At 44.2% G+C, this 18,852-nt stretch overlaps 1 protein-coding gene across 5 annotated transcripts in view; it reads right to left on the bottom strand.

Moving 5' to 3' along the window:
• RCAN3 (RCAN family member 3) overlaps positions 1-17,794 on the bottom strand; it is a 36,795-nt gene extending 19,001 nt beyond the window's left edge. Inside the window, exons 1-3 of one of the 5 annotated variants that reach the window (XM_074976232.1) lie at positions 17,659-17,788; positions 16,777-16,868; positions 2,750-2,993 (exon numbers count right to left, since the gene is read on the bottom strand). In XM_074976232.1, coding sequence (XP_074832333.1) covers positions 2,750-2,947 — 198 coding nt within the window. In that variant the 5' untranslated portion in view covers positions 2,948-2,993; positions 16,777-16,868; positions 17,659-17,788. Of the gene's footprint in view, positions 1-2,749; positions 2,994-16,776; positions 16,869-17,463; positions 17,561-17,658 lie in introns of those variants that run through there. The other 4 variants (XM_074976231.1, XM_074976233.1, XM_074976234.1 and 1 more) reach the window with 4 other exon arrangements.
• Positions 17,795-18,852: the final 1,058 nt, after the last annotated feature.

The raw sequence follows: 18,852 nt of genomic DNA, 5'->3' as shown, positions 1-18,852 counted from the left end.
GCCCTCTTGCACTATGGCCTTGAGGACCGGCTTTTTGTCCTCTGGAAGCGAGTCCATGAGGGAAGTTAATCTGGCATAGTTGTCGAAATTATGGTTCGCCAAGTGCGCTGCATAATTTGCCATTCGCAAGGTTAAAGTGGAGGAGGAGTAGACCTTTCTGCCGAACAGCTCTAGCTTCTTGGCATCTTTGTCCATTCCCCCTGTTTTAAATTGAGATGTTTTTAATCTTTGCTGCGAGGACTCCACCACCAAGGAGTTTGGCTGGGGGTGGCTAAACAAGAACTCCATGCCCTTCGCCGGCACGAAGTATTTCTTATCCGCTCTCTTTTGGACAGGCGGAATAGTTGCCGGGGTCTGCCATATGGTAGTGGCGGACTCCAAGATCGCTTCATCAAGCGGGATTGCTACCCTGGAGGAGGCCGGGGAGCTCAAATTTTTAAGGAGCTTATGATGTTTCTCTTGCACTTGTGCTGTCTGGATGCCTTGCGTGAAAGCTACCCTCTTAAACAGCTCCTGAAACTGTTTGAGGTCGTCCTTGGGATGGACGTCCCCTAAGGCCGTGGCCTCATCCGGGGAGGAAAACGAGGAACCGCTGGGGTACATTTCTTTGGACCCTTCCGGTTCTTGATGGTGATGGTGCGCCCTCTCGCTGGAGGTTTGCGAGGGAAAATCTCGTGGGTCCACGGCCAGTCCCCCCTGGGATGCTTGAGTCTCCGTCCCCGATCGCGATTGCCCTCGGGGGTACGAGGTAATATGTGGGGATCTCTCCCTGGTAGATTGCCGATGGTGTCCATGCCCCGCGTGGTAGGGACGACCATGGCAGTATAGGCACTGTTCCTGGGAAGGTGACCTTGACCATTCCCTTTGCACGTACCCTGTGTGTCTGGGAGAGGGGGATCGTCGAGACACTGGAGAGAGCGATTTTGCATAATAGTCCAGCGATTCAAATCCCAGGAAGGGCGAGGGTGGTGCCAGCCATGGGGAGGCTGATTGCAGGAAAGGAGAAGGGGGCTCCGGGTAGGCTAGGGGGGGCCCCTGCCTTCTGGCTGGAGTCTGCAACATGAGCGGAGGGCTGTGAGAGAAGAGCTCCACAGCCCTGTCTGGAGAGGGGCTGCAATGCCTCCTCTTGTGTGCAGCCTTCCCCCTCCCTTGAGGAGGTAACTCCGCCCCCTGATGGGCGGGGGATCCCGGCCCCGTCGGCACCGTGCTAGGCACGCTCGAGGGCGGTGCCACACGTGCGGAGTCCTTCTGCGCCTGCAGGCTACGTGCCTGCGCGCTCTGCACCGCCGGTTCCCCGGGGATCGGTGCTGCTGCCTGCGGTGCCGCTGGTACCGGCGCTTGCTTAGCCGCCGCCCTGCCTGCGGTGCGGGGCGGCTGGCTGATCATCGGAGGCTGAGCCGCTTCCACGTGGCTCTCTGTGCCGCCGCCGATCAGCTGTTGCTGCGGCTGGGGGCTGCTCTCTCCTCCCGTCCCGCTCACTGTTGCTGCCGGCAGGAATCGGGTTGGAGAAACTTTCCTCCGTTTTTGCGCTGATGGAGTGAGGGAGGCAGCTTTCCTTCTAAGGGCCCCGGAGGGTCCCTCCTGCTGCGGCCGCTCCGGCACGTCTGGCTGGAGGGCCTTGTCAAGAAGCAGCAGTTTAATTCTCATCTCCCTGTCTCTCCGTGCTCTGGTCGTTAACTTTGCACAGAAGGCGCATTTTTGTGCCACATGGGACTCCCCCAGGCACCTTATGCATAGACTGTGCCCATCGGACACTGGCATCGCCTCTTGGCAGGACTCACATTTTTTAAAGCCTGAGGAGGACATTGTTGGTGAGTCTTTGAGTTTGTTTGTGGGTACTTAGCACTTCTTTGTGCTGTTTCCCCGTCCGATGGCCTGCCTCCGCAGGAGGGCTGATGGCCCTAGCTCCCGGCCTCCGGCGCTGGTTACTGGGACTGGCTTGAGCTGTCCCTCCGTAGCTTGTTTGTTGTTTGTTTTTTTTTTACAAAATAACAACCGGTTACTTATGGTATCCTAAGAACTGAAAAACTTTAAAGAGAAAACAAATAAAGTCGTTGAATACGCTATGTGGCTTTAGCCTAGTCGGATTCCGTCTGCAGCCGACGGCGGTTGAGAGGAACTGGCGGGGACCGGATCGCGCACATGGCCAGGAGCGCGCCAGGGAGCGGCGCGTGCCGGCGCATGCGCGGTCCGGCAGAAACTGCTTGGAAGATCCGATCTGCGGCGCCGGCCAAGCCGTCACCTATGGTGGAGCACCCACGGGGACACTCGAAGAAGCCTGGTTTGGCCTAGAAAATTCAACCCATTTTCAAATGGTTATTTCGTATTCATTATGTCTGACAAAGGACAATGTGAATAACTACTAGTCTTTGTTCACAGTGTCCTTTGTCAGACATAATGAGTATGTCTCCAACAAATCTCCAACAGGTATCCTTGTCCTGGAATCAAATACTTTAGTCCTTCCTGAACTACAAAATGTAACGGCAGGAGATCAGCGTGCAGCTGGGCTATGAAAAGTATTACAATCCTACCACCAAACTGATATGCTAGAATGATAACTAGCTGTTTTATAGTAGCACAGTCAAGTTTGACTTTATTGGCAAGAAGCATTGAAACCAATTTGAACTTATTAGCAAATCTAGCTATTTTTATCCACTAGAGTAAGTAGTATCACTAAAATATATCACTAGACAAAATATATTCTAACTAGAATTGCACCAATTTAGATCACCACGCCGTATGCCCTTACCTTTTCTTCTTGCACCTCAAACACTGCTTCTGGCACACTGCAAGCAAAGAGTGAGGTAGGCAAATCACTTAAATCCATCATCTCTTCCAAATCATCTTCATTTTCTCCAAAGATCATCTCTTCTTCCTCTTCTTGGTCACTGCTATAAAGATCTGTCTGGCTGTCACTCCAGGACTTCATAGCATCACGAAGCATCATTCACCAAAAAACAACTCTGTTACGTGCCAGGGTTTCTAGCAAAAATCTATTGAGAGGAAAAATTGGAAGATGACAAGTACTGAATTTTGAGCAAATCAGATTTTCTTGCTACAGTCATTCTTCGAGATGAAACATTTTATTCAGGAAAACTGAAATCAGTGTAAAGGCTGCTACAACCTACAGTACAGATCAACTTTATCTCATTCCTATAAACCTGAGATTCAACTGTTTGAACTGTTAAAAGGAATGTAAGAAATCATCCTATCTTGTCAACATAAAACAATTTTTGTCAGAGTAATAGAAAATTTAAGTGTTAGGAAAATGCATTTGGAGAGCAAATTTTTCTCGCGTATGTCAAAATATTTTGTAAACAAGTTTCACTTGGATAGTGTGTGTTGTGCAGTCTCCCTATTTTACAGACAGAAAAAACATGTAAACCTATACAGCAGCGATTGGCAACCTAGGCTACTGAGTGGGCCACATGAATGGCCCACTTTCCTCTCAGTGGGCCACAAGATTGTTGCAATCAAGACGGTTTCCCAGGATAGGGTACTTTTGCTAACTGCACTTGCATACCTAGCATGTGCAGTGTTTACCAACTTAATCATACCCTCCTTTGATTGACTGTGAGAGCAATGCACTCCCTCTGCATCCGATGTGCAGCATGCACCTCACTTCACATGGCCTTGCTCTGTGTGTGTTTCATTTTAGTAATACTGGTTGGAAAAAAATATGGATGGAAACCAGCAGAATCTGGCAACTCTGCATGTGCGCAATGATACACAAAATGTCTTGCAGGCCACACAAAGACCCTGGTGGACCACACGCAGCCCATTGGCCACAGGTTGCCCAGCTCTGCTGTAGAGCTAAGTGTCTTGCCCAAGGTTCCTGCAACTCAGTGGCAGAGCGAACAAAACCCAGTTTTCCTGACTCCAAGCCCCTTTTACTAACCAACAGAGCAAGAGTGTCTTCCATAGCAGACACTGTATGAACAGAAAACAAAATTTTCTAAGCTGTATGGGAAGTCTACACTGCTATGCAAGCAATCATCAATAAAGATGGAGATACACAATGAAAACAAGATGTCATACAAGATCCTAAATCAAATAACATGAACTATTTTTGCACAAGCTACTCACAATACATTTTGCCAAATCTTGCTAAAACATAGCACTTTTGTGGTGAGAAAGGAGAAGTTATGACATTAATACACAGTCACGTGCAATCTCCGGAAGAAGGGCTGCCAGCCTCCACCACATTTGGGGATGGGAGGTAAGTTGCACAGAAGGGCTGGAAAAACTGACACCCAACGTATTTGTTTACCATCTACAGTTGTCTGTTTTGAATATTTTCTTTGCTTAACTAGCACATTCCTTTGAAGCAGTCATCTAAAAATGCCATTAACTGTAACCAGTATATGTGCATGAAGAAAAAAGAAAAATCAATCCATGCTCACTCACGTTTGGTTAAAAGCAACCATAGTTGACAATAGCCAGACACCCTTAGGGAAAAATTTGTGAAAATGAGGAAAAAATATTTTCTACCCACAGTTACAGATATAGGCATTTATAAATTCCTTGGGCACTGCAGACTGAGGCTCCGTATTCATTTGATCACCACATTTGTATAGACAGGCAGACATTTTTCAAACATATGCAGAAGTTGGCATTGCAGTTTCCATCCAGTGACTTAATGTAAACAAGTCAGTTCACACACAGAAGTTACACAGGTTTAACCAAACATATGATGTTAAACTTAGGCTAGTCTACACTAGCTGAGGATGTTCGGATGCTTACGTTCGATCTTCCAGGGTGCCATTTCGCACGTGTGTAAAACAGCACATTCTGCGATCAATGTTGAACCCGGAACAACTTGCGAGCCACAAAGATTAATAAATGTCCGCGGGAGGAGTGCTCCCACTAACATTTTGTGGCGAAGACAGGGACTAATGTCCATGGCTGCAAAATAGATTTCAGGTATGAAATTGGCATATCTAAAATTGCATAGCAGCCGCCGACACTGCTGGTAAGTGTAGACACAGCCTTTGTCAAGTCAATGAAACTACATGTGGCTAAATCTATAATCCAAGAATGTTCATGCACAATGTTGCATCAGCTCAACATCATGTTCTTCAATCAACCAGTTCAAATAGGTGGCCTACCCTGAAGAGCAAAAATGAGTTTTACAAATGATTTTCTGAACAAAACATTTCAAATACATCAGTTAAACAGCACCAGCGGAAAGAGATATAGTACAATGTGCTTGTGTAACTGGTAAAGAATTAATGATTCCCTGAGGGCTTATTCATCTGAAAATGAAGTGGGGAAAAAAGCATATAAACTAGAAGCTATAGAATCTCTGAATTTTAACAGATACTGCTGCCAGTCAGTCAGCTGTATTAACATGGTGAGGGTACACAAAGTCACAATGAGCCATGAGTGAAGAGCACTGAAATATCTATAGAATGACAAGGGCACGCAACCATTTTCAAAAGTCTTGAACTACAAGTTCTATGCCCCTCAAAACTAAAATTCTGACAAGTATATTACACATGGAAGATGGTAGGAGGAAACCAACGAAGGAGATTTCGTAAAGGAGGAGAGGGTATTTCACACAGAGAAATAGAAGTTGTAAGCAATGGCATAAAAGAAGATGTGACAACCTTTATTAGAATATTTAAATTAATAACTAGGAAGAGGAGAGACAGGGTGAAACATGGATGGTTATGAGCTATATGTGGCTGAGTTACTGAGCGCCTTGAAAAAGGTCAAGTAACCTGAACTTGACACAGAAGAAACAAGCAAACCATAAACAGGATTGAGAGGAGAAGAGAATAATAAAGGAAGATGAACTAATTACAGTAACATAGAGAATGCCTTCATTTTCGCTCACCCTTCCTCCAGCCCGTTTTTCTATATCTTTAAGAAGGAAAAATTAGCACCACAGTGGAAGCAAGAAAGACTTCTTAACTCCATGGATTTTCAACATCAACGTCCTTCACACTTCCTTCAAAATGGTTTCCATCTATTGTGTCTTTTAAGGAGTTCTAATTGGCAGATTACTGACACGAAACAGTGCATTGACTGAAAAGCATATGGATTATTTAATCTTTTTCTCATGTAACTGAAGACATAAAGAGCATATATTTGTGTATGCTCAGTATATGGACACATTAAATTGGAAGGAAGCACATGCAAAGAGACATGGGATTAAGCAAAAGGAGACCTAAGTTCTACTTCTATATATGCTATACTCACTGTGGCTTTGTCTACGCTAGAGCATAAAAGTGGATTTTAATGCACTTTGCTCGATTTTACAATTTGACTGTCTTTACCGCAAATACCATTATGCAGATTTTAAGGAGTGCTAAGCTCGACCTTCTCGCCCCACCCTTCCCAGGCAGCATAATACCAAGTTCAAATTTAAAAGATCAAATTAATGCTAGTGTGGAAACAGCTTTACTTTAAATCAATATTATCGGCCTCCAGAGTTATCCCACAATGCCCCACATGTCCATTCCAGCCACTTTTACCTCCACCACTCTCCAGTTGCACAGGAAGTGGGTAACAGGAAGGAATTTGAATTCATTTTCTTTCTGACCAGCTTGGATAGCACACCTCAGGAGCGTACCACAGGAGCAATTGCATCTAGCCAACACGAGTTCTCAGGTTTCTACTTCTGATCAGAGCTCTCAGGTTTGCAAAAGAGCCCCAGCACGGAGCCATTAGGAGATCCAGGATCTCATTTCTGTGTAGGGTGATGAATCTGTACTAAGCAAACTGTGAACCAGTAAAATAAATGTGGACATTTATGGGAAGATTTCCCAGGGCATGATGGAAAAAGGGTACATAAGGGACACACAGCAATGCCAGGTCAAAAATCAAGGAGCTCTGAAAGAAATATCAGAAGGTGAAAGAAGCCAGAGGGTGATATGGGACATCTCCCAAAACATGCCACTTTTACGAGCAGCTCAATGCAGTCCTTGGGAAGAATCCAACCATGGTCACCAGGAACTGCATGGATTCCTCAGGAGACCAAGTTTGGGTCTCCAGTGAGAGCAGCAAGGGTAAGAGGGAGGCAGAGGCTGATGACAAGGAAGACACTGCCAGTCAGCAGATTCCTCAGGAAGCTGATCCTGCCAGTGAGGAGCTCTTCCTCACCCTGGAGCCAGCACCCTCATTGACATCTGATGCTCTGGAACCCACCATTGCTGGAAAGTGTTCCTAAACATTGCCCAGAGCATCTGCCTCTGCCACCCGGGCTGGCATGAAATTTTTCCCCCTTGATTTGCAAATATTACAGAGAATACAGCATGTTGAACCCACAGTGGGGATGTTGGCTTTGCAAAGGTCCAAATGGGTCAAAGGGCACCTGAATCTGGCTTTTAAATGACCAAAGGCACATTCCACTGCCATTCTGCACTTGCTCAGCCTGCAGTTGAAGTGCTCCTTGTTGCAGTCCAGGGTGCCTGTGTGATGGAGTGGGGGGAGTGCATGTGTGAGTCAGGCTGGATGTCTGAGGCAAGCAGCAGCTCCCAGTGGCTAAGGATGACCCTGGGGCTACAACTGGCAGGTAACACCTCTGCCTGAACAAAGAGCAGGGAGGAGCTGAGCTGGGTTTTGAATCGGGGGCAGCAGTTAGAGGCTAGGAAAAGGGAGAGCTGGAAGGCAGCCAGCCTGAGGAGGGGGAAGCTACACCCCAGAGGGGCACCCCTCGGGGTCTTCTCCCCAGGCCGGGTTGGAAGGACTGTCTCTGGCTGCTATGCTGTCGCTTCTGTGAGAAACTGGGCATCTGTTGCCTAATAAACCTTCTGTTGTACCTGCTGAGTGAGAGTCACTCCTGCCAGCGGACGGGGTGCAGTGCAGGGGGACCCCTGAACCCCATCACAGCCTGTGTATTGCTTCATGAGCCAAGGGAGCAGAGGGTACGAAGAGTTGCCATTGTCACTATGGGCATCTTCATGTTGCCATTCTTGATTTTGTGGTCTGGGAATAAAGTCCTATCCTCGAGCTTTCTGTACAGACCTGAATTTCTAAAGATACAAGTCATGCACCTTTCCTGACCATCCCATGCAGATGCCAGTGAAATGACCTTTGGATCCATCAATGCCTGCAACACCATGGAGAAGCACTACCTGTGGTTTATGTACTGAGGCTAGGAGGTCCAGGCCAGGATGGGGATGTGCATTCTATCTATTGCCCTACTGCAGTTAGGAAACTCCATGGCAGCAATGCCATCCACTATGTCCTGCACATTTCCCGGAGTCATGGTCTTCTGCAGCAGACCAGCACTGATTGCCTTGTCTACCTGGATCACTGCAGTCCCTACTGTAGATCTGCCAAAACTGATTTCCAACTGACTGGTAGCTGTTGGGTGTTGCAAACTTCCATCGAGCAATTGCCACTCATTTGGGAACTGTGAAAACAGGTCTCACTTTGGTATTGCAGTGCTTCAGGGCAGGGAACAGCAAATCACAAAGTTCCATGAAAGTGGCCTTGCAAACAAGGAGGTTATGCAGCCACTGGTCATTCCAGACCTCCAAAATGATGTGGTCTCATCAATGTATTCTGGTTTCACGTCTCCAGAACCAGCACTCCACTGCATGCAATGCTTCCAGGGCAGCCAGCAACTGTGCATTTCTGGTCTCTAGTCCTTCAATGTCATCTGAATCATCTGCGTCTGTCTCATCCTCCTACTGGCTTTGTCTAATAAAATACCCACAACACTTTGGGGAGTGGCCATAACACACTGTGCAATGGCTCTGTGCTGTTGAGGATCCATGCTAATGCCATGCAGTGGTATGAGCTGGGGCAGGCTTTGGGAAAATGGCATGAAATTCCATGGGCCATTTGTTTTCCAATGGAGGGCATTTCACTCTGGGATGATGAAATCAGATACCCACAAACACTTGTGGCACATTTTTTCCCTATAACACACTGGCAAAAAAAACCCAGAATGCAAAGGGGCATCTGCATATGATTTTATATAGAAGTAGTCATGCAACATGCATTCTTCAAGTGATTTAAAAACTAATCACACAGTTATTTTAAATTTAAAGCAAAAGTAAACACACTTTTTCATCAATCCTATTTTTATGAAAGGTTCATAAAAGAGCATCTGAAAATATAAAACTTCCCTTTCTGGTCAGGCTGAAGTTTGAAAGCAGTAATGCCCAGAGAGTGGTTCACACTGAAACCTGAGAATACATCACCATATATACTGCAGAATGAAAGCTTTTGAACTAAAATAAGAGTATGGATATCTGAATCTTATTCTGGACACACACCCTTTCAAGAAAGCAGCTGACCACATTAAGACAGCATGTTGCTTTTACAATTTGATGCATATGTTGGCCTTATGCAGTACAGCACTCAATGTGCTAAAACTGTCAACACTGAATAGTTGAAAGGAAAGAGACCAGCTGTCTGTCTTGAAGAGCCTATGGAAAAAAAATGAAAGAAGGCTACATGTTGGTTTAATTAAATCAATAGGATAAATCATGTTTATTAAAATATTCCACAAGGCTAAATAAGCAGACAGAAATTCATTCTGCTCTCTGGAAGATACTAGTTATTTCTTCCAGAGGTAACCAATGCTCGTAATTATCTCAGGCAGGACAATTAACATCACCCCCGCCCCAATGTATTTGATATGTCAGCTTTTCTTTTTTTTTGGTTCTCTGTACTTACAGATGTCAGTCTGTACTGGAAATGAGATTGATCTGACGAAGTGGGTCTGTCCCACGAAAGCTCATCACCAAATAAATCATTTTGTTAGTCTTTAAAGTGCTACATTTCTGCTGTTTCGTTTTGTTAGAGGTAACCACAGTTGCTATTTCACTGGTTAAATATTTTTAAATCAACTGACCAGCAACTACTTAAGTATCTTTATTACACAAAATTTCCTCATGCACGATGCATTTTGTCAACAACAAATTTAAAAATAACTATTGTCTCTCTTGGAGGAAGTTTGAGTTTAAAAGCAAAGAACAGAGTCAGGAGGAGTAGGCCCTAAATCTCAGTTAAATTACAGATTTGTAGTGACACTTAGGGCAACTCACTTCACTCGTTTTTCTTCCTCCCCAGTTTTAAGTGGAGAAAGCCTACATCATCCTGGTATTTTAAACTCTTAGGCTGTGTCTACACTAGTCCAAAACTTTGAAATGGCCATGCAAATGGCCATTTCGAAGTTTACTAATGAAGTGCTGAAATACATATTCAGCACCTCATTAGAATGCCGGCAGCTGCGGCACTTCGAAATTGATGCGGCTTGCCGCCGCGCGGCTCATCCAGATGGGGCTCCTTTTTGAAAGGACCCTGGCAACTTCGAAATCCCCTCATTCCTAACAGCAGATAGGAATAAGAGGATTTCGAACTTGCCGGGGTCCTTTCGAAAAGGAGCCCCATCCGGACGAGCCGCGCGGTGGTGAGCCGCGTCAATTTCGAAGTGCCGCAACTGCCCACATTCTAATGAGGCGCTGAATAGTATTTCAGCTCTTCATTAGTAAACTTTGAAATGGCCATTTGCACAGCCATTTTGAAGTTTTTGGCTAGTGTAGACATAGCCTTAATGTTTATAATCTACTATAAGATCTTTGAGTGGAAGGCAGTACAGAAATGTAAACTACTTGAGAACAGATTTTTGCTTATATAACATCTGAACAATCAAATCATGTTTTGTTTCTAATAAATATGAAATGTAGTATTTGTTATCTGACACAAAACCAATTACAAAGCAGTAGTTGTAAAAGTTCTCTCATTCCATTTAAACTTGAATTATTTTATTTATTTTTATTAATAATCACAAATTTGTTCACATAAAATCAATGTCCTAAATTTAATTTTGTCTGAACTATACACAAGTGACAAATTTGAAAACAAAATGCCAAATATTTAGAAGTTATTCACTGAAAAGCATTACAATCTAGACCACAGATCAACATTAGACACCATATCCCACATCTTTTAGACAAACTCACTCTTACTTGTTAAATTGCAGCTACTGTATTCATATTCACCAGTATAAATCCTGAACTGAAGAAATGATGAAGTGAATGAAAAATCAAAATCACCATGTTCAACACACTTTCAATCCTTGTATGTTTTAGCTTTTAAAATTCAGGAGTTGGAGACAAAGTTTAATAATCAAGCAACTTTACATTCTAACAAAGTCAATGAAGAAAAAGCAACTAGTATGACTGGTAAATAAGATGCATTCTGAATTAAATATAAAACAATCAGCGTGTAACTCCTAGCAGTCAAGTGGGGGAAAAAAATCAGTCTACAGCAGTTGAAGGATGTGCATTTCAAAAGATGTATTTAAACCAGACTGGGGAATAAAGGAAAGGTGAGGGGAGTGAGCAAACAGCTACTCAGTGTAGAACTGAATTTCAAATTCCAGCATTGCCAAGTTTTAAAATCCTAGAAGTTGGATATTATACCAGAAATAATGTCTGCCACTTCATAACACTGATGTCATCAGGTTCTGCAATAATCAATTGTGATAGTGACACATGATGAGGAAAAGCATACTGAAACTTCGATTTGCAACAAATTGTTTAAAACAGACAATCTATATTATGTAAACAATGCATGGACAGAGTAAAGAAAAAAGTATAACGACTTAAATACAGATAGAACTTCAGGGTGTAGTACAAACCAATACACAGTAAAGCGGCTCAAGTATAGCATGAAGTGATCCAGTTAACAAGATGCAGATGAAGTAAAAGGTAGTAGCTGAAAAAGGCTAAAAGTAACAGTGATCCCATACTGTTGTATTTAAACTAGTCTAGTGAAATTTAACAATATTATATAATTAGTATCTTAACATGGACACAAGGATCCATTTCTAAGTAATTGCATATAAGGCCATCACTTAGCAATGAACACCCACCAACACTCCGATATGAGGCAGACAACCATCATCCTTCTTGCAGATGGGGAAAAATAAAACAACCCAATAGATGTGGAGGTTAAAATGAGTTGACCAAGGCCAGCACAGCTCTGTATCAGAGTGAATTTAAAGCCCTGGAGTTCCTGATTTGTAGATGTGTGGTCAACCATCTACATCAGTGTTTCTCAACTTTTTTTTTTAAACAAAAGTACCCCTTTTTCAAATTAAAAGAAAAATCATAAGTACCCCCCACTAACTACAAGTTTCAGATTTTTTTTCTAGCATTGCAGCACATTTGTTTAAGCAACTTAATTGTAACTGGTTGGTTGGAAGAAATTGTCACCAAGCAATAAACCTGCCATCGTACTTGTGATTGTGCAAAAAGGATCAATAAAAAATTAGGTGAACATAAAATAAATCCTTTTTTTTTCATAAAAAAGGTTGAGAAACACTGAGTTCAGGTACCCCCTGGAGGAACTCAGAGTACCCTCAGGGGTACATGTACGCCTGCTTGAGAACCACTGCTTTACATAATGATCACATTACCCCATTTACAGCATAAACACTCAAACATGAGCAAAATGCTGATGCTTGCTGAACAGCAGTTTAAGAAGTTATTAAATATATTAATGCTATAATTATAAGCATTATTACAGAAAAGGGAAGCTCTCTGACTAAAGCACAATAGCGAAGTTCCCTGGCTTCTCTTTCCAGCTCTGCCTCTTGGGCTGCGTGTACACGGGCACAAATCTTCAAAATAGCCATATTTCGACGATTACTAATGAGGCGCGGCTACACGGGGGTCCTTTTCGAAAGGACCCACACCTTTCAAAATCACCTTATTCCGATCATCAATTGTGGCATTGTTAATGAACATCATCATGTTGCGAATAGTTTGATGCAACAAAAATACTATACACCATTTTCTGATTTGTGAACTAATGGTTTTGCACAGCACTAGATTATTCACAGTGATGGCTGCAGCTTAGAGATTCTATTGCCATTATGTAGATAACTTGCTTCTCTTCACACTGACCAAAAATGAATCACCAGATTAATATTTTTATATCTGAGTGAGGGTATAAAAGAGGAAGCTTGGGTAGTTGCAAGCAGCAGCAGAGACCGCAGCTGCTCCCTTCAGCTACTGCAAGCAAAGTCTGTGGAAATGAGCACTTACTCTACTGCCAATTCTAGCTGAAACTGAGTTTCAACACATCTTTCTTTTGTGGCCAGATGAAATGAGCACAAAACTCCTGGCATTCTGCATTTTTTACATTAAAATCTTCTTTGCAAGTGTAAAAAATAATGAGGAAGGACACAGTCAAGGAGCTTAAATCCACAGCTAATATTATTTTCTATTTTTTTAAAAATAAGAATGCACCCCCTAATTCTAATGATAAATAACAAATCTAACTCTGCTCATTTTGATAAGATCTTTATTTGTTGCAGACTTTCCAAAAATATCAGTTCCAGCAAACCACAGATAGCATTGCAACAACTATTAAACTAGTTGAAAGACTAATCACAGAACCATTCAAGGCGCAACTAAAATAAGAGTGTGATAGTCAAAAAGAAAGGAACTGATGGACATATGGTACTTCAGAATTTATTATTTCCAGCAGGGTAGAGGGAAAGCTATCTTTTACCAGACTATATCCAAGTACTGTACTGTACATTTTTCAGAGTCTAGTCAAGACAGGAAAGAGGAGCACTAAAATGTGAATAGTCTGAACACCACAATGAGACTTCCAAAGCTCAGCCTCAGCCTCTGACCCTCATTCAACACGTGACCTTGGGAAGACAGCAACCTTTCTCTAAATATTTTAATGCACTCACCACTGAGAGGCACAAACTCGCTGACCTGGTTCCTCTTCTATAAAAAGGGGATAATCTTACCTTATGGGTCAGGCACTTCATTTTTAATTATTTTGACCAGTGTCTTAGTTTTATAAAAGCTATTTTTGACCAATTTTCACCCAAATTCTAGTCCACTCAAATACATCGAAATATTATTACAAAAACCGTATCCATTACGTTAGGTAAATATTAACAGAGAGAAAGCCATGCTAGTCTATATACTATCAAAACAAAAAAGCAGTCAAGTGATACTTGAAAGACAAACAAAATAATTTATTAGGTGAGCTTTTGTGGGACAGACGCACTTCTTCAGACTACAGCCACACCAGAACAGACTCAATATTTAAGACACAGAGAACCAAAAATAGTAATCGAGGTTGACAAATTAGAAAAAAATTATCAAGGTGAGCAAATCAGAGAGTAGAGGGGCAGAAGTGGGGGGGAGTCAAGAATTAGATTAAGCCAAGTATGCAAAAGAGCCCTTACAATGATCCAGAAAATTCCCACCCCGGTTCAAACCACATGTTAATGTGTCGAATCTGAATATAAAAGAGTTCAGCAGTCTGTCTTTCCAGACTGTTATGAAAATTCCTCTTCAGTAAGACACAAACTTTTAAGTCATTAACAGAATGGCCCACTCCATTAAAAAGATGGCTGACAGGTTTGTGGATCCAGAGTGTTTTTATGTCTGTTTTGTGCCCATTAACTCTTTGTCTAGGAGAGTTTGAGGTCTGTCCAATATACAAAACATCTGCGCATTGTTGGCACATGATGGCATATATGATGATAGCTGAAGAACATGAGAACATACCCGTGATTCTGTGAATAACCTGGTTAGGTCCAGTGATGGTATCTCCTGAATAGATACATGGACAAAGTTGGCAGCGGGCTTTGCTGCAAGGAACAGTTCCAGGCCTGGTGTTCCTGCAGTACAGACTGTGGCTGTGGGTGAGAATCCCCATAAAGTTGGGAGGTTGTCTGTAGGAGAGATCAGGCCTGTTACCCGGGGCCTTTTGGAGTGTGGCATCCTGATTAAGGATAGGTTGTAAGTCTTTAATAATGAGTTGCAGTGGTTTGAGTTGGGGGCTGTAGGTAATGACCAGTGGTGTTCTGTTCTTGGCTTTTGCAGGCCTATCTTGGAGTAGCTGGTCTCTGGTTATTCGTCTGGCCCTGTCAATTTGTTTTTTTATTTCTCCTGGTGGGTAGTTCAGATTTATGAATATTTGGTTAGATCTTGTAGTTTTCGGTCTCTGTCAGTAGGATCAGAGCAAATGCGATTGTACCTAAGGGCTTGACTGTAAACAATGGATCTAGTTATGCATGCAGGACGGAAGCTAGAAGCGTGTAGGTAAGTATAGCAATCAGTGGTTTTCCGGTAGAGCGTGGTACCGATCAGGCCATCCTTGACCCACTTTCGAACGAACCCCATCTACTTTGCTCTCTTTCTGTTGAAAGAACCTTTTCTGAAAAGAGATTATGCAATGAAACGCAAAATACATAAATCAGTGCCTCATTCGCATTTTCAATTTGCCTAATTTGCATTCTTCTTTCAAAAGAGAAATGCAAGTTTAGACATAGCCTATGTATTGTGATATATAGTGTCATAAGATAACTTACTGGACAGAAAACTTTACCTGTAAGAACACCTAGGCACTTCAAAAAACCAGTACCCCCTGACACTATCAACCACTCTGCAGTGCAGTATTACTGCAGGATTAGTGAGTACCTGTATATTATTTTATACTTTATTCATTTTATTGTGTTAAATTTCTTTAAAAATTGATGTTCCTTTGGTAAATGTATAATTCTTATTTAACCAAAATATTCTTCCATTCTCCCAAAATGCCAGATAACATGTATCTTCCTTTAGCCAATGTGAATTCTCTCATTTTTAGATGCTTAAGTGATATAATACACTAGGACTACTTTGATTCTGTGAACCAAATCAGGAACCTTCATCACTCAGTTGATCTGACCCCTTATTAATTCCTTTATTCCAATGAGAAATGATAAAATCTGCTTAGCACACTTAGACACCAAGAGAATGGATAATTTTAAAAATACTGAAAGGTGTGTTTTAAAAAGCTTTATATAGCATCATAAGGCCTTGTCAACAACGAGAATTTTTGGAATTCCCCCCCCCCCCCCAATTGGTCAAGAATCAGAAATAACAGGACTACCAGTGACTGAAGTACCACCAGAGGTCTTAACATTACCTTTTCTAGGTCTGCCCTGAGCATTGTTAGATGACAGAATGGAAAGAACGACAGCAAGTGATAAAATTAGCACTGCCTTTCTCCCACTACAATTGTCAGAAATTTTCCAGTAGTTGTTAGCTGTGACAAGGTCAAAACATGTACGGCACTTCAGACAGACATCTCTGTTCCCAAAATGTATAGTCAAGTGTGAAATCCTGCCAACTCAAACACAAAGTGTAATTTTACCTTTGTAAGTAAAGTCATTTAAATCAATGTGTTTTCAAGACCAGCACCAAAATTGAGAAATTACCTGTCCAGTTATAACAAAAATGGGAAATGAAGGCTCTAAGAATCAACTAAATAGTTAAATATATTGCTTTGGTTCTCACACCATAAGAATATTAAAGACCATTTCGAAAACATACAGATGCAGGAAACAAAACCATATTTTTTTTTTAAAGAGCCCACAGAACATGTGATGCCTAACCACTCTAGGACTAGACACAGAAAGGTAGTCCTGTTAGTCTGTATCTTCACAAAACAAAAAAGCAGTCATGTAGCACTTTAAAGAGTAACAAAATAATTTATTAGGTGATGAGCTTTCCTGGGCCAGAGTGACTTCATCAGATCTGGAAATCTAAAGAAGATGAGCTTTTGTGGGGCAGACCCACTTCTTTAGATTTCCAGATCTGATGAAGTCACTCTGGCCCAGGAAAGCTCATCACCTAATAAATTATTTTGTTGCTCTTTAAAGTGCTACATGACTGCTTTTTTGTTCTGTCACTCTATGACTGTTGATCCAACCTTGTGTTATATTACCATGTACTGAAAGAGAAATCAATGACTGTACCCTTAAAACAAAATGCTTGCTTGATATCTCACCTCACCCATTCTAACTGCAAATAAGAGCAAGTTGCAGATCTGACACAGCTCAAGGCAGAAATGGCTCTGAATAGGTTGTTCTGCTGCTAGATCTTCCACGCACAAAGAAGAGATGATTATTTCAGTACGGTCGCCATGCAGGCAGGTTATTATACAACTCTTTTACATTCTCTGCACGCACCAGCAACACATTGTGGCTGCGCTATCCCCTTCGCGGCTGAGACACTGACACTCCAGCAACCGGTGCCTACAGGTGGGAGGCAAACAGGCAAGCCCTCCCCCTGGGAAGCAGAGGAGCTGCGTGGAGTTACTCCACCACCGGCTTCCAGAAGGAGATCCGCAAGCCGCAGAAGTTGCAGGAGAAAGCACAGCAGCTGCTGCCCCAGGGGGAGGGAGCGCTGCAAACTTTAGGCAACTCCTCGCTCCTGGGTAGCCCCCCTCCAGCGCCAGCTCCCGTCGGGCAAAGGGGGGGGGAGTTGAAGGGAGGGGGCAGCCTGAGACGTGAAGAGCCCCCCCCCCCATTCAGCCATTCCCGCTTCACGCCCAGGCTGGGGCCCGCAGCAGCACCAGGGATGCTTCGGGGGGGGGGGGGGGAATTCAACTGAGCAAACAGCCCGTCCCCGCCCTTGGGAGGCCAGCGCAGGCCGCCGCCTTCCCTCGCCCCGATGGGCTGAGTGCGAAACCCACCGCAGCCCCAGGGCGGCTCCAAGCGCGCGCGCGCGCCCGCATCACCTTCTCCTCCTCCCCGCGCAAACGGCCACGGAGGGGCGCGGAGCGGCTCCCCGGGGGGAGTGTGAGGAAAAAGGGGCGGGGCCGGGCGAGCTGGGAGAGAAAAGGGGCTGGGGGCGGGGGAAGCGGGGGGGCAGCTCGGTCAGGACTCACCGTCCCCGCCGGGGGGGGGGTTCCCGTCGGCCGCCGCGCAGCGCCCGGCGCCCCCTCAGCGGAGCGCGAGCAGGACCAAAGGCAGGGGGGGAGGGGAAGCCGGCGCAGCGATGGAAGCAGCTGAGGAAGCTCCCCCCTCCCTGCCCCGTCTGGGCGCGCGCACTGTCGCTCTCCCAGGGGACGCGCGCGCGCGCTCCCGTCCCGGCAAGGCCGGCCGGGGGAATGACCCGGATGGAAGGGGGGGGTGGTCCGGGTCCTGCGCATGCGTCGGCTTTTTGCCCGGCGATCGGGTTTCGTCGGCTGTGCCCGGCCGCCCTTGGGGAAAGGGTGTGAGGGATGAGCGGGAGCCCCGCCCCTGGGGCGATGGGGGGAGGGACTGGTTAGGGGGCATCGCCTGAGGGGCTAATGTGGGGAGGGATTGGGGAGCTGGGTGCCTCGAGGTTAGAGAGAGAGCAGAGCCCTGGTTAGCCGATGGCTGAAGCTGGGACAAGCTGAAGTTGCCGCAGCTCCCTCCCTTTGCAGAAGGGATGGAGATGGGGGTGCCCAAGGATGCAATTCGGGGGGCATTTAGGATATACTACACATGCGTGTGTGCAGCCACAGTGGGGGAGGGGGGGTCAGATTAACATTCACAAAAACCTTCAGTGAAGATTATTCTGGAATTAAAATTATTTAATTAAAATTATTCTGGAAAGATGTCCAACATAAAAAATTGCAAGTAAAATGTTTGTGAAGGTACATAAGATAAAACAGCTCTTTGTTTGGCCTAACACCTGATATTGCAATACTGCACATACCAGGATCTCTTTTTCTCATGTTACACGTGCATCACTGTTTGTCTCTTAAGAGCGCGGGTACCTTCAGAAAGTAAAGTCACTTAAATTGGTTTTGCACTAATTGCTAGCAAGTTCTCAACCAAGAACGTGCTGAGGAAAAACTTGCCTGGAGCCCGAAAAAGCAAACTTACAGTAAAATAATCTCCATCCCCCCACCACAGGCAAACAGCCGCAGAGAAAAATGGAAACCAAAATGACTGGTTGATTAACACATTCCTCTAAAAACCGAAATATTGCTTGTGAGGTCACAGCACCTGCATTATTGCAGCAGTTTTCAGGGAAGCCCAAGGAGACCGTGTCTTAATTAGAAGTATGGTGATTTCTGTTTGTGAGAAAAGCGAGGCCCCATGAGAGAGAA

This window comes from Carettochelys insculpta, chromosome 24 (assembly GCF_033958435.1).
Source record: "Carettochelys insculpta isolate YL-2023 chromosome 24, ASM3395843v1, whole genome shotgun sequence".
Classification (NCBI taxonomy): domain Eukaryota; kingdom Metazoa; phylum Chordata; order Testudines; family Carettochelyidae; genus Carettochelys; species Carettochelys insculpta.
Note: the sequence above shows the minus strand (reverse complement) of the source record. Positions and strands in the feature narration are given on the sequence as shown.